This window comes from Cavia porcellus, unplaced genomic scaffold, assembly GCF_034190915.1.
Source record: "Cavia porcellus strain 051 isolate PalLab524CR breed Dunkin Hartley unplaced genomic scaffold, mCavPor4.1 scaffold_9, whole genome shotgun sequence".
NCBI classification, from domain to species: domain Eukaryota; kingdom Metazoa; phylum Chordata; class Mammalia; order Rodentia; family Caviidae; genus Cavia; species Cavia porcellus.
In genome coordinates, this window is record NW_026947492.1 from 85,318,838 (window position 1) to 85,338,041 (window position 19,204).

The following is a 19,204-nucleotide window of genomic DNA, read 5'->3' on the forward strand; positions in this document are numbered from 1 at the left end:
ACCTGGTAAATGATCAGATTATTATATAATTGTTTGCTTCTCATTTTCTTTTTTCTTTCTTTTTATTTATTTTTGAGGTTTTTTTTTTTTTTTTTTTTTTTTTTCTGGTACCAGGAAGTGAACTTGTGAACCTGTGACCTGTACTTGCCAGGCAGGTGATTATGCCACTGAGCTAAATCCTCAGCTCATTTTCTTTTCGACGGATACATAGCTAAATTCAAATAATGCACATAATATGAACATGGTGTATGATGCTTTGACATTACAACTTGAGACCAAGAAGCATTTATTGGTGAAGAAATTTTGGGGAAAAAAGTAGAAAACAAGATGCCACAATCATTACCTGTATCTAATATTCTATTCTTTTGTACAAGTAAATCCTTGTCATTATAAGACATGAAGGTATTAAACAGCTTAAGAAACACATTTAAACAGTGAGATTAAAATCTAGAAAAAACACACACCTGCAAGTGACGACATCCCGTTTATCCAAAGGTACAGTGTGGTTTGGAAAATCAGCGATCAGGAATACCGACAGACTGTTGTTGACATAGCCGGCCAAAGGCTCTGTGGTATTTGTGGAGTAAGCATAGTAGTAAACTAAACGGGGGATGATGTCCGACGTAAACGCGACAATAAAAGCCTGAGTGACAAAGCAATTGTAAGATCGTGAGCTGTGAGACGCTAGATCCGTGTATCTTTCAATCCCATGTCCTCCTGGTACATTACAATTAATCATAGTACCATGCCACTGTTTGGTCTGCAGTGGGAAACAGCTCATTTATAGCACTGAATAACTATTCCAAGATCTCATAGCTAAAAGTGGCTAAGTTGAAAATTTAAACCAAATGTGTCTGTCTCCAAAACAAACAAATCAACAACAACCTTTCCTTTTTATATTTCTTAATTTTCCATTTGTGTAGCTATATAGAACGTTCTACTTGTGCTCTATGATCCCTAACTGAATTCTCTCCGCAGGGCAAACTCCCTAAGCCCCAAGTGTGCTGGGTCCTGTTGATGGGAGGGAACAGAAAGACAAAGGCCTTGCACTGGGAAACTTCCCTCAGTCCACTACCGTTTGGCTTCACGGGATATTAATTTCTAAAACTTTCTGGGGCTCTTAAATCATATCGACAGCTTGTTTCCTTTAGAATAGAGGAGTGCATTTGAGACCTTCTCGTTCTACATCTATATTTTTAGTGCTAAAATTTGTAAGTTTATTATTTCTTTTATGGCTGCTATCCATTCACATTATCTATTCCTTCCTGAATGAATTTGGCATTTTTGTTTCCTATAGAAGTGTAATTTCCAAGATACCAACGCTTAGAATAAAGGAGTTCATAGCAGCCTTCCATATTTTTCAAAGTTTTGCTTGATTTATATCTTTTCAACAAATCAATACTTGACAATTATTTTTGGCTCTGAATTTGACTTACAATGTTTATGTTTTTACTACTTTCATGGCTTAGCTCATGTTTTCTAGGATTTCTCTTGTCCTCTGTTTTCTTCTTCTTAAATAAATGCACTTATAAATATGGATTTTGTTATAATTATAGTTTTGCTATTTTACATATGTTTTCATTTTATAAGCTCTGCTTCTATAATTTTAATTCTATTTTTTCTTGAAGAAATAGTAAAAATGTTAAATAGTTGGGTTTTCTCTTTTGATTACCTTCTTAAATTCAATATTTAAAGCATAACTCCAGATGAATATGCACTATAGGATTTGTAGTTTTGGAAATGTAGTATTCTATTTTTATGTAAATGCACTATAGACATAAGTACATGCTTGCTCTCTGATTGTGGTTTATAAATGCACATATAATCAATCTTCAATGGGTTATTCAAGTATTTTACATCAGTACTTATTTTTTACCTTATTGTCACATAGTAAGAAATGCTTTTATGAAATTTTAATAAATGGTTTTATAATTGTTCTTGTATTTTTAAGAGTCTGCATGTCATAGGTTTCTCGTTATCATTCAGTGCATAATAGTTTAGGATGTTTTGTTTATGGTCCACACCGGGAGAGAAGAGCATAAACAAAGTGAGTTAAGTATCATTCACATGTCTCCATTCCCAAGGAAACCCATAAAGTGCGCAGTAACCAGGGAAACAGGTCCACTTACAGGGAAACAGGTCCACTTACATTAGTTGCAACGGACAGCACCGCCAGGCCAGCCAGAATGTCCTGCCAAACTCCGATGCTGTGCGCTTTGGCAGCTACAGGTCTCCTGTACTGAGTGGTAAGTTTCCAGGCATCCACACGGATCTCTACGATATTATTCATGAGGGCAAAGAGAGGAGCCAAAGGGAAAGAGGCCACAAACAGTGTGACAAAACCAAACTGGATCACTGTCGGGAGAAGAACAAGAAATCATAAACTCCTGATTGTAGAGAGAAAGGGATTCTGGTCATGCCTGAATTCTCTCATTGGGAAGAGACCAACACAGACAGACAATTCGTGTCACCTTCCATCCCCCTCCTAGCGAGGGAGGCAGTGGTTTATTTACCTTCTAGAACTGGATGGAGGGACTAAGACCAGAGTTCAGTTCTATTCTTGTTCTGCCTTGTGAGAACCACTTGTCTGAAGAAAGAAGCGGTTCTTCTTTGCCTTCTGTTATGTGCTAAGTTTAAATCCACGTGGGCCTGGTCATTATGTTTTTACTGGCAATTGAATTTGTGTTAGATAATGAAGTATCTCTTCTTGCAAATCTATCCGCTTTTTTGAGCAAGATGACGACTGATTCATTTGCATGCTTTCAATCGCTGGTGTGTGTGTGTGTGTGTGTGTGTGTGTGTGCGGGTGGGTGTAATTTTTCATTTATATACATTATAACCATAAATCTGCACAAACCAAAATGGAATAAACCAGACATAGAAGGTTAAATATCACGAAGTTTCTCTTATGTGAGAAATTTCAGGTATATATAACCTATAAAGCAAAACATCAAAAGGATGGTAGAAAACAGAAAGATAAAGTTTCAGGAGATGGGAAAGGGATGTAAGGGTAGGGGGATGAGGAAGAGGAGAGAAGGGGAGGCAGAAACTACCAAGGTGTGGTGTGTGTGAGTCACAATACCCCTCAGCGAATATATTCATCATGTCTTACAAGCCTATACTAACAAAACATTTTTTACAAATACAAATTCTATGGAATAAGGTATTTGTTAAGGCCCTAGTATTCTACACTCTCTCTTCCTGAGGTTTTTTTTTTTTTTTTTCCTCTCCCTTCATTGCTGACTTCTCATCTTTGTTCTTCCGTTTCTAACAATGCTTGGACTAAGGAAACCCGTGTGACTGACAGCCTGGACTTTCCACACAAGTGAAGGAATAACAAGACAAAAATGGCTTTTCCAGTAAGGAAGAAATTATTTCCACCTACCCTCTATTTTTAAATAAAACCTCAGTATCTTTGGGCTTCAGGTTTTATTGGGAGACTCCATTGGTCTTGTTATTAAGTTACAAATACATATTGACACTTTTCTATCTGGCTTTGTTTACTGGACAAATAGAAAAAAAGGGGATTCAAATCAAATTCTTTAGCTAGAATCTTTGTGGCTCACAGAAACTTAGTTGGATTATCTAACTTTCAGTTTCCTCAAAAAGTAAAATATGCCAAGTAAAGAGTAAACAATTATTTCAAGATTAGAGATGATATAGCAAAGTTTCTAGGATAAATTAATTTAGCTGTATCTCATAAAATGGTGGTAAATCTTATTATGAAAACTTCCATGTCCTGTTTTAATTTCAATATTAATTCTACGCATTTCTTATTTTCAGCCTAAATCTAACTTACAAAAATTTTTTTTAGCTGTGTTTCTTTTCAGCCCAGCCTAAAGGATATACATTGGAAGATTTCAGACTTTGGAAATGCTTTTTTTTTAAACATTTTCTTTCCAAGCAGTAACTGAGGCATAGGGGAAAAAGCTAATTAAAAGATCTTAGAGAAAGAAGTTAAAATGTCATTCTTACTTGAGTTTGTTAAAAAATACTAGTAGTTAATTGATAAGAAAAGATGTCTTTAAGGTGGATATTTTTTGGTGGTGGTGCTGGGAATTGAACTCAGGACCCTGTGGTTGGCAGGCAGGCACTGTACCACTGAGCTACATCCCTGGCCCAAGGTTGGTGTTTTGAAAGTAAACTTTATTCCACATTCTACTTAGTAGGATGTTATGAATCATTCTATTGATCTCCATTCATTCATCTTTTTACCCACAATTCAATGGCATCAGGTAGCTACTGTATACATGGCAGAAAGAAATATTAAGGGATAGAAAATACACTTATTTCATTCAGGTGCTTCATAGCAAGAATTGAAAGTTACCTGTTTCCAAGTACTCGTAGAATAACCCAAGTTGTCCAAAGCTCTGCAGGTCGTGATCTTGCTCCCAGCGACTGTACAGTTTCTCAGAGTTGGTCCGAGCTTTCCGACGTCTCCACCAATTGAAAACCAAGCTGTTGGAAGTGATGAAAGTGAACACATGAAAGAGAGCTAAACTGAAAAACGTCAGGAAGTTAATGTGTTAAAATCTGAAATAACACCAAGAAAAGGTCAATAATTTAAGATCAACCCACAAGGAGATACACAACCTGAACTAAAGTGCAACTCATAATCTAGTGTTCTTTTCATCACACCTGTCCCTCATTTTTTACTTCTATGGTGATTAAGAAAACAAGAAACTCTTGACTGAACTCACTGACCAATACTTACTCAGAGACATTGTTCTACCTATCTGTTTTATGTCAATATCATGCTGCTTTTGTTATGATGACTCTGCAATATATATATATTTTTTAGTCAGGTGTTGTGGTTCTACCAGAATTTTAGGGAACGTCTGGGTCATTATAACCATTCTGAGTCCTTTGTGATTTCATGTAAATTTTTGGATTCTTTCCCCTAGTTCTTTGAAAAATGTCATTATATTTTGATAGGGGCTACACATACTGTGCATGAGACTGGCAGTAGCATCATCATTTTAACAATATTAGGAAGCATGAAGGTCTTTCCTTCTTCAAGGATCTTCTTTAATTTCTTCAGTCTTCTATACATGTTGTTGTGAAGGTCTTTAACCTTCTTGGTTATACTGCTTCCTAATTAAAGCATTTGAACTTTGTAAATGCAATTATTTTCCTGGCTTCTTTCTCAACTAATTAACTATTGGGGTACAGAAAGTCTGTTGATTTTTAAGGCTAGTCTGGAGTCTTGATACTTTGGCAAAATTATCAGATATATAATTTTTGGTAGCTTTTTTTACAATTTTCTAGGTATAGGATGATATCATGTATAATCAAGCATTGTTTGACTTCTTACATTCCTACTTGTATCTTTTTTAGCTTTACCTTGCACAGTCATTGGTTAAAATTCCTAGTGCTGTATCGAATAAGAGTGGTAAAAGCAGATGTATTTGTTTCTGAGTTGAGAGGAAAAGTGTGTTTTTTCTGTTCAATATGATGTAAACTGAGATTTTCAGAACACGCATCCTTATGTTGAGGGATGATTCTTATGTTGAGGGTTTTTCTTATGAAGATATATCGAATTCTCCCAAAGGCTTTTTGTGTATCAAATCACAAGATTTTTTTATCACCAAATCTACTTATGTGGTATATTATGTTTATTTTGACTCATTCTTGAAGTCAACTTGATCGTGGTGTATGAGATCCCTCTTTACATTTCTATTTGTATTGATTTGGGTTTCTCTTTCTTTGGCTAGTGTAGCTAATGGATAATCAATCTTACCATCTTATCTTTTTTTTGGGGGGGGGTACTGGGGATCGAACTCATGACCTAGCACTTATCAAGCAAGTACTTGAGCCATTGAGCTAAATCCCAGCCACAATCTTATCATTTTAAAGGATCAATTTGTTGTTACATTGAACTTTTGTATTTATATTTAGTATCTATTTCAATATTTTCAGCTCTGATATTTACTATCTCTTTCTACTGGGCTTGGTATGGGCTTATTACTATTTTTCTAATGCCTTGAGATGTCCCTTGTATTACTTGTATGAGTTCTTTCTCATTTGTAATGCAAACCCTCAGAGTTATGACATTTTCATTTGCTTTTGGGAATTTTAAAAATTTCCCTGTTGATTTCATCTATGACTGATTGCTCAATAATGAATTGTTCAATTTTCCCAAGTTTGCCTCATTTCTTTAGTTTCTCTTGTGAATTTATAGTTTCATTTCATATTGATCGATATGATATGAGATTATTTCTTTTTTATATTTGTTTGGTTTATTTTGAAGAATCCTCATGAGTTGCTAAAAATGTGTATCCTGTAGTTTAAAGGGATGCTTAGTAGATGTTATGCCCCTTTGTTCTACTATGTGGTTCAACTCTCACACTGGTTTGTTAATGTTTTGTCTGAATGATCCATCTTTTGGTGACAGTAAGAGTATAAAGCCACCCAGTATTATTGTACCGAGGTTTGTACCTATCTTTATGGTAAGTAATGATTGTTTTTTAAAACTCAGCAAACCAGATTTGGTGAATGCACATTTATAACTGTCACATCTTCCTGGTAGAGTATTCCCTTTGCCAAGTGGACTTCATTGTCTCATCTAATTCTGGATGTCAGCCTGTGGCTATGACATCAGCTACGTCTGCTTCCTTTCAGATTCCATTTGCATGGAATACCATTTTCCATCTCTTCCTTTTCAGTCTTTATGTGATTTTCCTGGTGAGGTATGTTTTTTATGGGCACCTGAGTCAGTTTCTGCTGGAAAGTCAATCTTCCAGTCTGCACCTCTTGGGTGAAGAATGGAGACCATTCTCACTTAGGGTTATTACTGAGAGGTATGCATTAATTCCAGTCATTTTCTCGTGATTCTCATGTTGGAATCTTTCCAAATGCTCCTTTACTCATCTGCTCATGCTGGTCTGTGTCTAGGATTTCTTTGGCAATTCTGATTGTGTGTTCAGAAATGTCTTTAGTTTGTGTTCATCCTTTGTTTCTTAATTTCTGAATAATAGCTTTGTTGGATTAGTAAGCAATATGTACAGTTATTTTATTTCAGGATTTGAAATGCATCATTCCATGGCCTTCTCAGTTTCTGCAGAGAAATTTGTAGTTATTCTGATGGGTTTGCCTTTGTAAATGACTTCCCATTTCTCTCGTAACACTTTCAATATTCTTTTCATGGCCATGTTACTGACCTTTGAAGTGTTACATGACATCAAGAAGTTCCTTTCTGATCCTGCCTTTTTGAGGTTCCATCTGTTCCCCTGTCCCTGTATGTCTGCATCTCTTCTCAAATTTGGAGACTCTTCTGCATTATTTCGCTGAATAGATTTTCTGTGTCTTTCATCTATCCCTCGGCTTCTTCTTCCATTTGGGAATTTGTGTTTTTTAATTGTGTTCCAGAATCCATGGACATTTTGTTCATACTTTATTATTTCTCATTTATAATGTGATAATTCATCAGCTTTGTCTTTTTCCTTTTTATAGCTTTGTCTTTTGAGACTCAAGTTCTGCCCTGTGCTTGATTTAGTTTATTGGTGAGGCTGTCCACTGAGCTTTTTATTTCCAAGGTTTATGTTTCAATATTTTCCTGTATCATTATCTCTTTGTTAAATTCCTTTTCCATGTTATTTAATATCTTCCATATTTCATTTAGCTACCTATCTTCTTTAACGTCATTATCCTTTAAAAGTATCAGTTTTATGAATCTTCATCCAGCCTTTCATCCATTTTTATATTGCTGGATTCAGTTATTGATGAGTTTTGAACTCTAGAGGAATTGCAGTGGCCTCACTTCGAATACTGGTGGTGTTTCCACACTGGAATTTGCACATCTGTTGGAACAGCTGCAGCCTCCAGTCTTATGTGAGGCTCTTCTTAGTGAGCAGCCTTCTTTTGAGGGATTGGTACCCAGTATCAGCCAGAGAAGAGAAAATAAACTGCAGAAACCATGGTAACACCGAGACAAACCAAATGCTGAAATGTGAAAATCAATTTAAAAGCAACAACTACACTAAGAAAGTATTGAAAAATAAAAAGAATGTTAACATAAAGTAGCCTAAAATGATAAATTAATTAGGACTGAAGAAATGAAAATAAAGTAATAGTGATGACATGGAAGGGGTAAGGAAAGGGGAAAATCCAAGAGGCAAGATTTTCTTTCAAAAATGCAGAAAAAGTCTCAATAAAGAGATAAAAATTCAGTTAAAGAATTTTGAAAAGTAAATTAAACAGAAGTAAGAAATGAGAGATCCCTCCAACGTTATTCTTCTACATCAGTACTTTGGCTGATCCAGGTCTTTGGCTTCCCACAGAAGTTAGAGAATATATTTATTTATGTTTACAAATTCCTATAGCTATTTTGATTAAATAACAGTAAATCTATTAAGTCAATTCAAGGACAACAGGCATCTTAGCCATACTGTGTCTTCTAAGCCATACAGAACATGTATTTCTCTACATATGATTTTTCTTTCACCCCATTTTGTAGTTTTCAACATACAAATTCTGTATGATACTTAGACTTGCACCAAAGTGTTGTGATTTATTGGTGCTCCAAGTTCTGTGTTGACCAATATTTCTTACACCTGTCACTTTCTTACATCCTACAACTTCCAGTAGATCATTCCATGATGGTCAAATAATGAAAACTATCAGTGTTTTAATCTCTAAAAATGTGTATTTCACCTACAGTGTTCACAATAGTTGCCATGGATATTGAAAGCTAAGTTAAACATTTTTACCTAGCATCTTGAAAATGCTGTCTTTTAATATCTAATACTACTGATGAGAACCTTGTTGGTAGTGGCATAACATGCTTTTGTAGATAGTACATCCTCTGATAGATTTCAAGATTATCTGTTTTTCTTCAGTGTTCCATAGTTTCTTCATATGCATCTGGGTGTCAGTTTAATTCTATCTTATATTATTCTTAGAATTTTTTTTTCATCTTTTTTCTTGTAAGATTTACTCAGTTTCTTTTCCTGAAAAATACATGTACTTTAAGGTAGAAAGTTGTTATCTATCCTATTGCAGATTTAATTATTAAGTTTATTATTGTTATTAATTATTCTGCAGTGTAAGCAGTTAAAAACGGGAATTTTTGCATACTAGGCAGGTGTTCTACCATTGAAACGCACCATCTGTCCTTCAATTTTTAAAAACCATATATTGTATGGTACAATGCAGGGATAGCTTAGTACATTTTCAAGCTCACTAGTTTGTGTTTTATTTGCTTATGCTTGTTTGTTTATTGCTACAGTGTTCCAGCCACACTGCAGACTGACCTTGAACTTTGGATATAGCTCAGGCTCACTTCAAACTCATCATATAGCTCAGGTTGGCTTGAACTCACAATTCTCCTGCCTCAGCCTCCCAAATGGCTGTGATTACATGTATGTGTTACCATTCCTTATTTATTCATTCTTAAACCGTGCCTAGTTTTGACTTGGACTCTGAAATTGTCTCATCTATTGTACTTAGTATTTAAAGTGACATTTTTATTTATATACAACCAATTGCTTTACAGATTTTTTGATACTATATCTGTCCCACTTTTAAAGACAATATCACTTCCTTTTATGTTTTTAATATTTCTATGTAATTTTTATGGGTTTTGCCAGAATCATCTAATTAAAATTATCACGTAGAATGTCTCCTTTTCTAAAAGGTGATTTGGTTAACTCTAAAGAATTAACTGTCACACTGCATTTTGCCAATCAGGTTTGTATACAGGTTTAGGGTACATTTTTTCAATTTGGGATTTTAAAAAATTATTTACCTTCCCCCCCTTTCCTCTTTGTGTATTTACCCCTGTTCTTTTATTTCGTTTAGAGGCTGCTACCATTCTGTTAGCAGTTTCTCAATCTAGAGCTGAGTTAACAATATAAGTTTGGAGTTATCTTCCTAGAACACAATGTATCCAGTCAAGAAGACAGGAGGAGGCCTGGCTGAAGCCTCCCACTGTTGGTAAAAACCAGTCCAGAGCATATCTGCTGTCAGCCCATGAAACAGTATCCAACACAGTGCTCTAGAGCTGTGGGCACTGCCAGGAGATGCAGGGAGAATGTTTTCAACATTGTTTCATAAGTGAGAAAAGAAGCCCATTCCCTGGGTTCAGGGCATTTAACCTGGGCAGTCTTCAGTGGGTCAGTCAGTCTACTTTATCCTGGAGGTGCCAAGCCCTGACATTGTCATTTCAAAGAGCTCTGCAAGACCCTACAACTACGTTTTAAGATTCTTTACTCTTTGCTTATGGCAGTGTTCATCTAATATGTGAAGTCAATTATCATTTTAGGTGTCTCTCTGTATAGTATATTCATGATTGCTATGGCTTTGGATCAGAGAACAACCCTTTCATGTGATTACCTGAAAATTATCCAGTATTTTATTTACAGCAATGTAAATGACACGATGCATTATATCTCTACAAAGTCCAACCTTTTGTAACATTATGAATACAGTGCAGCATGTAGAACAGTCTATAGAGTATATTACATCTATATTTTCTTGTGAAAGGCTTGTGCAAGACAAGGATAATTAGTTTTTCTCAGTTTCACTGAAGCAACAGACACCATATGCAAAACATTATACTGTACTCCAAAATTACATTCAATTGAAAATATAATAATATGTAAGGCTTTGCTAACCATGGATTTAATTAATAAATCAATCAATAAATCAATGAGTTAAAGGCCTATGCAATTTTAATGCATCTTTCACTCCTGATTGAAAATATTTTTGTCAACTTAAATAAATTGTAACAAAGGCACCAGAAGTAAACAAGTTTCATCCTCTTCTAAGGAAATCTCTTGTGCTTACTTAAATCAAATAAAGCAAAACACATGTAAGTCATACGTACGGATAAATGGCTTCCTTAATGTTCGTGAAAATCTGTTTCCCAATCATTATGATGGTCAACTGGGTTGTCAGTTCTACTAAACAGCCTCCAGGGTCACACTAGTTGGAAGCAAAGAGGGGAGAAAAGTGAACAATGGAAGACAGAATTTTACAACTAAAATAAGCCCTAAAGCATTACTTTAAATATTCAAGATTTTGGTTCGGGAAAGTAGATTAAGGAATTAAAGGGATATTTAGCCAAATAGCTCCAAGCACAATCTTAGATCAGTTCCAAGCCAGTCACAGCAGATTTATCAGTAAATTGTCTTTTCCGGGTCCAAGTCCTACGTGCTGAATCTTTATTTGTGACCTGAGGTCAAAGGTCAGTCAGTATATTCTCCATGTAACCTGGTATTCAACCAGGATTGGAAATCACTGACTTTTCCCAGAGTCAATCCCTTCTCCAGAAAGCCATCATGAATCAATCCTTTGTGGGAAGCCACTGGGAATAAAGATACTGCTTACTTCACATTTCCATGTTTTACAACTAATCGACAGGCATCATTATAAATTCTTATACGTAGGAACTCAAAATTCTAACAGATAAAAAGGCTCATCCATGGGCTCTCCCTGCCCAGATTTCTGTTGCAACTTGGTAACATTTGAGTTTGCCCTGGACACACACAAACACAATTCTTAACAATGAGTGACTGAAGATAGATATACAGCTCAGCTCTCAGGGAATCCTTACCTCCTCACTTCTCCACACGTTAAATAAGTACGTGTATTTTCCAGGGTAGCCCACAAACTTCCCTTTAAAGAAAGCTACGTAGAAGCAAGACGAGTAAAAATTCACAAACTGAAACAGGAACATTTTCAGAGTAAGACTGCTCTCATATTCCTGGTAAGTTCGAGGAAGTTCTGTTAAGTAAAAAACATCCAGCTTTAGTGCGTTTTCCAATTTTTCTTGAGTTTCATACTCACTGGGTCAAGGGGACACCCAGAGGTATTACCCTGAAGGTTCATGGAACTTTCCTCGCTCTGATCATAGAATAATAACATGATTAACTGTCAGTTTGTCTGGGCTTTCTGTTGACCCTTTGTGTAAATCTAACCAACGGGCTCTCACAGGAAGCAGCCATGGTCACATTTAGATAATAGGAATGCAGTGTGTTTCTCTGAGCAGATAATTTCCCAACAGCATAAATAATCCAGCCAAATCCTTGATGTTTCCAGAAATACCAAAAAGACAACAAATGATTCTAAAGGAACAGAGAATGCCTCCATTTTTGTGAAATCCTATTGCACCTCTATAAATTCTCTGATAGGAATTCAAGTGATTTTTCACATTGGAAAAAGCTCTAGCTTTTTAGTAAACTTAAAAAATTCATCTGTTATAATTTTCTTGCTATTGTTAGCAAAAAAAAAATTAAAGCAGAATTGAAAGCAAATTCCCAATTGGAAGACGGTTTGTAAGGAAGGTTTGATTTTCAGCAGTGGGCTGGAGGGAGACAGTGTGCAGACTGGGGGAAAGCATGTCTGGACAGAGCACTCAAAGAAGGGGTGACACCTTGGCTCCGGGCTCTGCTCTCATCCCTAATTTAGCCACAGTAAGAGCAATTCTGCTCTGTGTTGTTACCTTGAATTGCATCTTTTTCTTGACTGTGACCCCCTTTTACCTTCCCTCATGGTTTCAGGAGAAATTTTAGCACTGGAAAAGACAGTAACCCTTCATCTCAGAGATGGCAGCTGAAGAGCAAACTAAGTGAGACTTATGTAGCAGGACCTGATGTCTGGGTTTTTCCCATGATGATTTCCAAAGCCAAATACCTTCTGAGAGTCATTCACATGAAATCAAATTCTCAGTGTCTTAATTACATTCAGTTATTTACTCAGGATTCAGCTACAGGAACAGTAAGACAGGAACACTCAAAATGACTTTAGGAGCCCTAATGCTTTCTTTTATTCCTTTTCTTCCTGCTTCCATTAGGACATGCCCGAGTTTGATTCTTAGGTGATTCTGAGGCACAGGGTAGGGGGCTCTACTTAGAGAACAAAGCCATCAAAAATATGCACTTAGGAACTGACAGGGAAAGAAAGGATCGCGGTGGAGGTATAGTATTGGTAGGAATCCACTTTCGATCACCGAGTCTGGCTAGCTTACCCATTTTTGTAATCCATGCAGATATTTTTTCATAAAAGAAATTCAAGATCAAGATGACAATAAAGTTCAAGCAGGATCCCGTGAGTGATGTGGCCAACTGAGGAGTGAAGAAATGTTTGACTTCCTGTAAGGTCGTGTCACTTTCCATGAAGCTCGCAAAGGCAGCGAAGACTGACAGGCGGTACACGATCACAGCCACCATGCTGGTGACCACCAGAGCCATCTGGGGGAAGAGAGTACATCGGTCACGCTGCCCTTGGGATATCTGCCACACCTACAGATCTGCAGTTCATGCCGTTCTCATCATCTTGCGGCATTAACTTCGCAGCCCTGACATCCAAAGTAAAGGGTCAGTTTGTCATTTAACAAACAAATAGATGCTTGGAAATGAACACTAGCAAGGTAATGGTGGCTAAAGATGATTCATTCAGCAGTACCAGCAGATTAAGCATAAATAGCATAAGCGTCCTCATTGCTAGGCCTCTGGAGACTTAGACAAAGATAGCCAGGATGTGAGATAACACCCACAGTCTTGTTTCTTCTTGTAAAGTCCTCTAAGTTATTTTTTGTTGTTGTTGCCTTTATAAAGGTTGTAAAGAAAAACAATCACATATCAGAAACTTTATGTGGCCATAAAAATCCAAATTATATTTGGCTTCTTTACAGAACTGAATCATTTGCTGAATTATTTCATAGCTGCTGAATCATTTTCTAGGAATAGGTCCACAGATTCTGGATAAATTCTGAACATTCCAAATATTTCAAAAGCACATTGATGGCTTTAGATAACTCATTAGAGAATTTTATTTTTAAAGTTGAAGAAGTCAACTTGAATAAAAGCTAGAAACTAAAATAGAATAATCTATTATTCTATTTTATAAGTAGAATAATAAAATAATCTATTATTCTATTTTACAATAGATAATCCAGAATATTCCTTAAGGGGTGTCTTAAATTTATTACTGCCCCCCTTTTATTCTCTCACATCTTTTTGATAGCTATGTAATCTATGAAAACACATTTCTAGGAGCAGTTTTTCTTTTTTTTTTTTGGTACCGAGAATTGAACTTGGGACCTCATGCTTGCCAGGCAGGGGCTCTGCCACTGAGCTATATCCCTGGCACTACAAGCGTTTTTAAAATAGACAAATAATAACTTTAGCAAGATGTGTTAAAAGTAAAACATGTATACCTTGAGGGATTTGAACTACAATCTACAACTGTTAGTTTTTTACATATAATTTTATTTCTTTATTAGTATATTTTTGCTTGCTTATGTTTGTAGTATATGTGATTGCATTTATTGTGGGGAGTTCCTACATAAACCCAACACACCTTAATTCTTTTTTTGTCTCTTTCTTCTCCCATTTTTCCCTATTTCTGCCAATGCTTATTCTTTTCCCATTTGAAAAACTTTCATTAATTTATCTATACTTTCACATACTAACCCCTCAGAAGGTCACACAGGTTCTTTCTTAAAATTACAGATGAAGGGCTCAAATTTGGAAAGGCACTTTCCAAGTGGTGATACAGAAATATATTGACAAAAAGGCCTGCAGAAAAACTGACTCCATCACAACAGAATATATTAACTTAATACTTCAATTAGAAAAAGACACATTTTCTGTTTATTTCAGCAAGAGAATGAAATTTAATAGTATGCACTGCTTATTCATTTGTGCAGATATTTTAAGTAGATGATGATAAAGACAAATGAATGATTCTTTTAAACCTGACCACAGTCTGCAATGAAAATAACTTTGCTATTCTGGTTTCAAGTTATCGCTTAATTAGAAAAATGTTGTGAGATGAGAAGAAACAGGCTGTGAGATAAAATATCCTCCTGTTCCTCTAGATCATTCCCTGAAGTCAAATTCTAGAAAATCCTTGTACTTACAGCTTATTTTATATAAGTGTAAGACAAGATCAAAAGACCAATGAGGAGGAGGAAGATTCCAGAGACACTGCCAATGAAGCTGCTGGATCACTCTGCACGACTGAATCCCTGCTAAAGCCCCGGTAGGATTTTTTAAAGAAATGCTCACCCACAATGTCACCGTGGCTCCTGATAAGAAGTACCATGGAATATGACGAAACAGAGGCATGTGAGGTTCCATCTCCTGTAGTAGGAAAGAAATCACAGAAGGATTCACCACATGCCCTCCAAGTCAGTACTCAGAGCAGCAGGGGCAGGGCAATTTGAAACATCGCCAGGGGCTCCTTGTTCGGCATTCAAACATTCTAAAACTGGTTTCTTCTCCAGGTAGAATCTATGCAGCCCCCTTGAGGAGATATCTTTTTTTAAAATTTTATTACTTAAAAGATGGGGAGATTTTAATTTCATTTTTAATTTTAGTACTTAAACGATGGCAGAAAACGCAGAAAAGAAAAGTGAAAAGCAAAAGAGACAACAATAACAAACTCAAAATAATAACAATATAGGCTTTCAAAGCAACATGATAGGAATTTAACAGTGGTTGTTATATTGCATATTGTTATCTTCAAAAGAGTTGCTTAGATTCCCAGATATAGACATGTAAAGTTGATCTAATCGTATGAGTATTAACTGTTCTTTTCCAAGAGCTAATAGAACTAGCAGTATAGTCATCTTAGCTATCTCATGTATATATGTGTGTATATATATGTGTATGTATATATATAAACTTTTTCTTTTTCCTTCCTTTTTTAGGAAAGAAGGTAGAGGCAGTAGCTTACACATGACAAAACATACAGGGATGCATACGACTTCCTGCTCACAGCTTCATGGAGAGATCAAAACCTCACTGTTGCTATTTAAGTAGACATGATTTAAAAAACTAAATTTTTATCTCATTGAGTTGTAATAAATGCCATGCTCTTTTAAATGTATATTAAGTTGGGATGTGCTCCTTATATTTATGGGGTAAACTTTGCTCTTCCCCGTAATTCAGCAGCTGATCAGATGTTCCTACATTCAGGCTTAAAGTTATTCACGGAAGACATTAATTTTAGGTTGCTAGCATTATTCTCTGCATCAAAGGAATCTAAATTTGATTATTAAATAAAACAGCTATGCATTACTAAAAGCTGCCAGAGAAATATAAAGCATGAAATTCTTCCAAATGTAAGATTTCACAATTTAGGAGACTTCAGTGTACACTGAAGGCAAACAGAAATCTTAAAGGTAGCATAGGTTGTCCATAAGATTACAGAATATCAGAATATGTATGTCTGTACATATGTGATTTTTTGTACAACTCTTCATGCATAGGCATACAATGTACATGTGTTAACGCACATTTGAGCATATATATATATATATATATATATATATGCATATGTCTGTCTGTGCATAAGTGTGTTTATAGTGCCAAAAGCATATGATAATTCTTTTGGTACTCAAACACCTAAAAACCGGTAAAAGAAAAACAAAAACAAAGCCCTGCCTCTTGATTTCACAATCTACAAACCAAGGTGAAGGTGAAGTGAAATGAATGTACACAGCAAATCAATAGTAACTGCTTTTCAACTATTTCCAAAAGAAAACATTTAATATTCCTTTTCTCATGTTAAATTTTTGGCAAAGGCAAGAAGCTTGCTTGCATTTTCTTTTTTGTATCATGAAATAGGAATAAACACTATATCATGTTCCTGTCAATATTCTTTATAATTTCAAACTAACATTCGCATAGTTGATGTGTTTTCTGAGGTTCGTCTCCTTTATTCCCTTATTGATTTGATTTGTGTCTTCCAATGAAGTTTATTTTTTAATTTTTACAGTGTATATTACTACGTATTTTTAGTGTATACACTTAGGCAGGTGATACACATACAGGACACGTTTAATGCTTTTTTCTTCCCCCATCACCTCCACTTCCACCTATGTCTTGGTCTCCTTCTCACTGCAAAAGATCTATTTCCCTTTTTCCTACTGTTTTGTATCTTCCTCTTTATTTATGTTTTGAGTTTCTCTTGTAAGAGAAATCATGGATATTTAAGTTTGTGTGTTTGATTTACTTCATCGTTTTCCTTCAAATGACTTGTTTATTCTTTATGGCTAAGAGGTACTATACTGTGAATAAATACTACTATTTCTTCATTTGTTCATCTGATGATGGACATATTAGCCACTTCCAAGACTTAATTTTTTCGAGTTGGACTGCTATAAACATGTACATGTATATATCACTGTAATATGTCTTTAACTCCTTGAGAAAATAGAAGGGAATTTGTTGGGTCAAGTGAAATTTGTAGTTTCACCCATTTTAGGCTTATTTACTTTATTTTATTTGTACATGTTTGCAGTAGGTAGCAATTACATTCACTGACAGGAGTTGGTAAACTTTTTGAGGAATTTCCATGCTGAGTTCCACAACTGTTACCTAAGTTTACATGCCTACTATATTGTAGCGTTGCTTTTCCCTGCAGCCTCACCAGCACTGGTTATTACTTCTTAAAGACAGCCATTCTCTCTGGAGTAAGAGGAAAATTTAAACTTTTGGTGAATGTATAAACTGTAAAAAAAGTTTTGAGTGTTGATTATAAGAATAGTGTTTTGAACAGAGAAAAGATTGTGTTTGAAAAATATTTTCTTTTTTTGTTGTTGTTGTTTTCCTGGATTGGGGATTGAAACCAAGTCCTTTTCATTGATCTATGACCCCAGTACTTTTCAAGTATTTTTTTTTTATTTTAATTTTTTTAGTACATGTTTATAGTACATACAGGTTACAGTCATTATTGAGAGCAGGTACAAATGCATAAGTCTGAAATAGGGTCTCACTAAGTTGCTAAGGTGGGCAGGCTGGGCTAGATATTGTGACCTCCTTGCTTCTGCCTCCCAGAATGCTGGGACTGCAGACGTGGCTGCCAGGGTCGCCTTCCATCCTTTTCAACAGGAGCGGTTAACACAGAGACTCCTATTTAGGGAAAAATAAGAGACTCTAAGAGCACACAGCTAAGGCTCTGTGCTTTGAAAGCACTCACACTTTCACGTAAGAAAATTTGGTTATCAAGAAGTTAAATGATTCAGTCAAGAAAGTAGTTAGTGGGCTGGGCATTTAGCTCAGCGGCATAAGGGCCTGCCTTGCAAGTGCCGGTCCTGAGTTCGATCTCCAGTACCAAAAAAAAAAGAAAGTAGTTAGTTTTCTAGTTTAGGATTCTTGAATGTTGAATCTTAGTGAGAACTTATTTCACGAAAAAAAAAAATAAATAAAAAGGACTGAGGATATAGTTCAGTGCAAAGGCTTTGATTTCAATCACACTAAAAATTAAAAAAAGAATGGAAGAAAAAGAAGAGAGAGAGAGACAAGGTCTCACACACAGTCTTCCATCTTTACTAATTCAATCACGTTCCCAACATGATCAATACAAAGAAGAGACGGCATGAACAGAACTGGCTCTAATAAAGCATTCATTTATAAACCCACTTGGTACAACTACTGTTTTATTTTTTCACTAAATTAGCATCCTTTCCATTTCCATGTCTATGTATTTACAGACAAAGCAGCCAACAGCGTACACAGGACTTTCCTTGATCTCTTATTAAAGCTAAATGTTTCATATATTCTCAGATGTTGTATTTGCTTTAAACTAATTTATGGGCAGAAAGCTGCAGGGTATCAATGAAAAAGGCTTTCCATGAAATTAAAAAGACTGAAGTTGAGTAATGGGTGTATTTAGAGTGTTGATTGCAGTGTACTTTTGTCTGTACTGGTGTTTGAAATTTTTCTCATATATACATGTAAGAGTATATGTATAGATAAAGAAACAAGTAAGGCTGTCTGAATAGTTCACACGTCGGGGAGTATCTTAAAGGCAAATGAAAACGGACAGCATGATCTGAGAAGCAACCTATGACAGAATGCCCATTAAAAGTTGGGGCCTGTGCCACAGCCCCCCACGTACCTTGGTCACTGCATTCATCTTCCTGTGCTTGCACATGGCTTCGTACTCGGGTCTCAGCTGGTGCTGCTGCTGCTCCTCCTCGAAGTCCACCAGATCCCACTCGTACCCCAGCCTGGCCTGGCGCTGTTTCCAAAACTCCAAAAACAGTGTGACTAGAGGTGAGGAAATGCATGAAAACAAACACGGTCAAGAGATGGAGAGAGAGATTAACGAGAAAACGACTTCCTCTGCCTCTTTCCTCAATCATTCTGGCTGTCGAGGGGCCCCTATTATTTAGGGAGCTTTTTTGTCATAGACAATGAAATGGCCAATTATTAATGTTCCCCTAATGGTAGGTAATGACATTCAAATAATC

At 35.9% G+C, this 19,204-nt stretch overlaps 1 protein-coding gene across 4 annotated transcripts in view; it reads right to left on the minus strand.

Annotated features, from left to right (window-relative positions):
* Ano5 (anoctamin 5) overlaps positions 1-19,204 on the minus strand; it is a 73,967-nt gene that overhangs the window by 8,864 nt on the left and 45,899 nt on the right. For all 4 annotated transcript variants that reach the window (XM_013147280.3, XM_063256781.1, XM_063256779.1 and 1 more), the window contains 8 exons: positions 18,850-19,001; positions 15,012-15,086; positions 12,968-13,190; positions 11,555-11,724; positions 10,826-10,923; positions 4,328-4,458; positions 2,150-2,355; positions 465-643 (listed from right to left, as the gene is read on the minus strand). In XM_013147280.3, the coding sequence (XP_013002734.1) occupies positions 465-643; positions 2,150-2,355; positions 4,328-4,458; positions 10,826-10,923; positions 11,555-11,724; positions 12,968-13,190; positions 15,012-15,086; positions 18,850-19,001 (1,234 nt within the window). The remainder of the gene's footprint in view (positions 1-464; positions 644-2,149; positions 2,356-4,327; positions 4,459-10,825; positions 10,924-11,554; positions 11,725-12,967; positions 13,191-15,011; positions 15,087-18,849; positions 19,002-19,204) is intronic.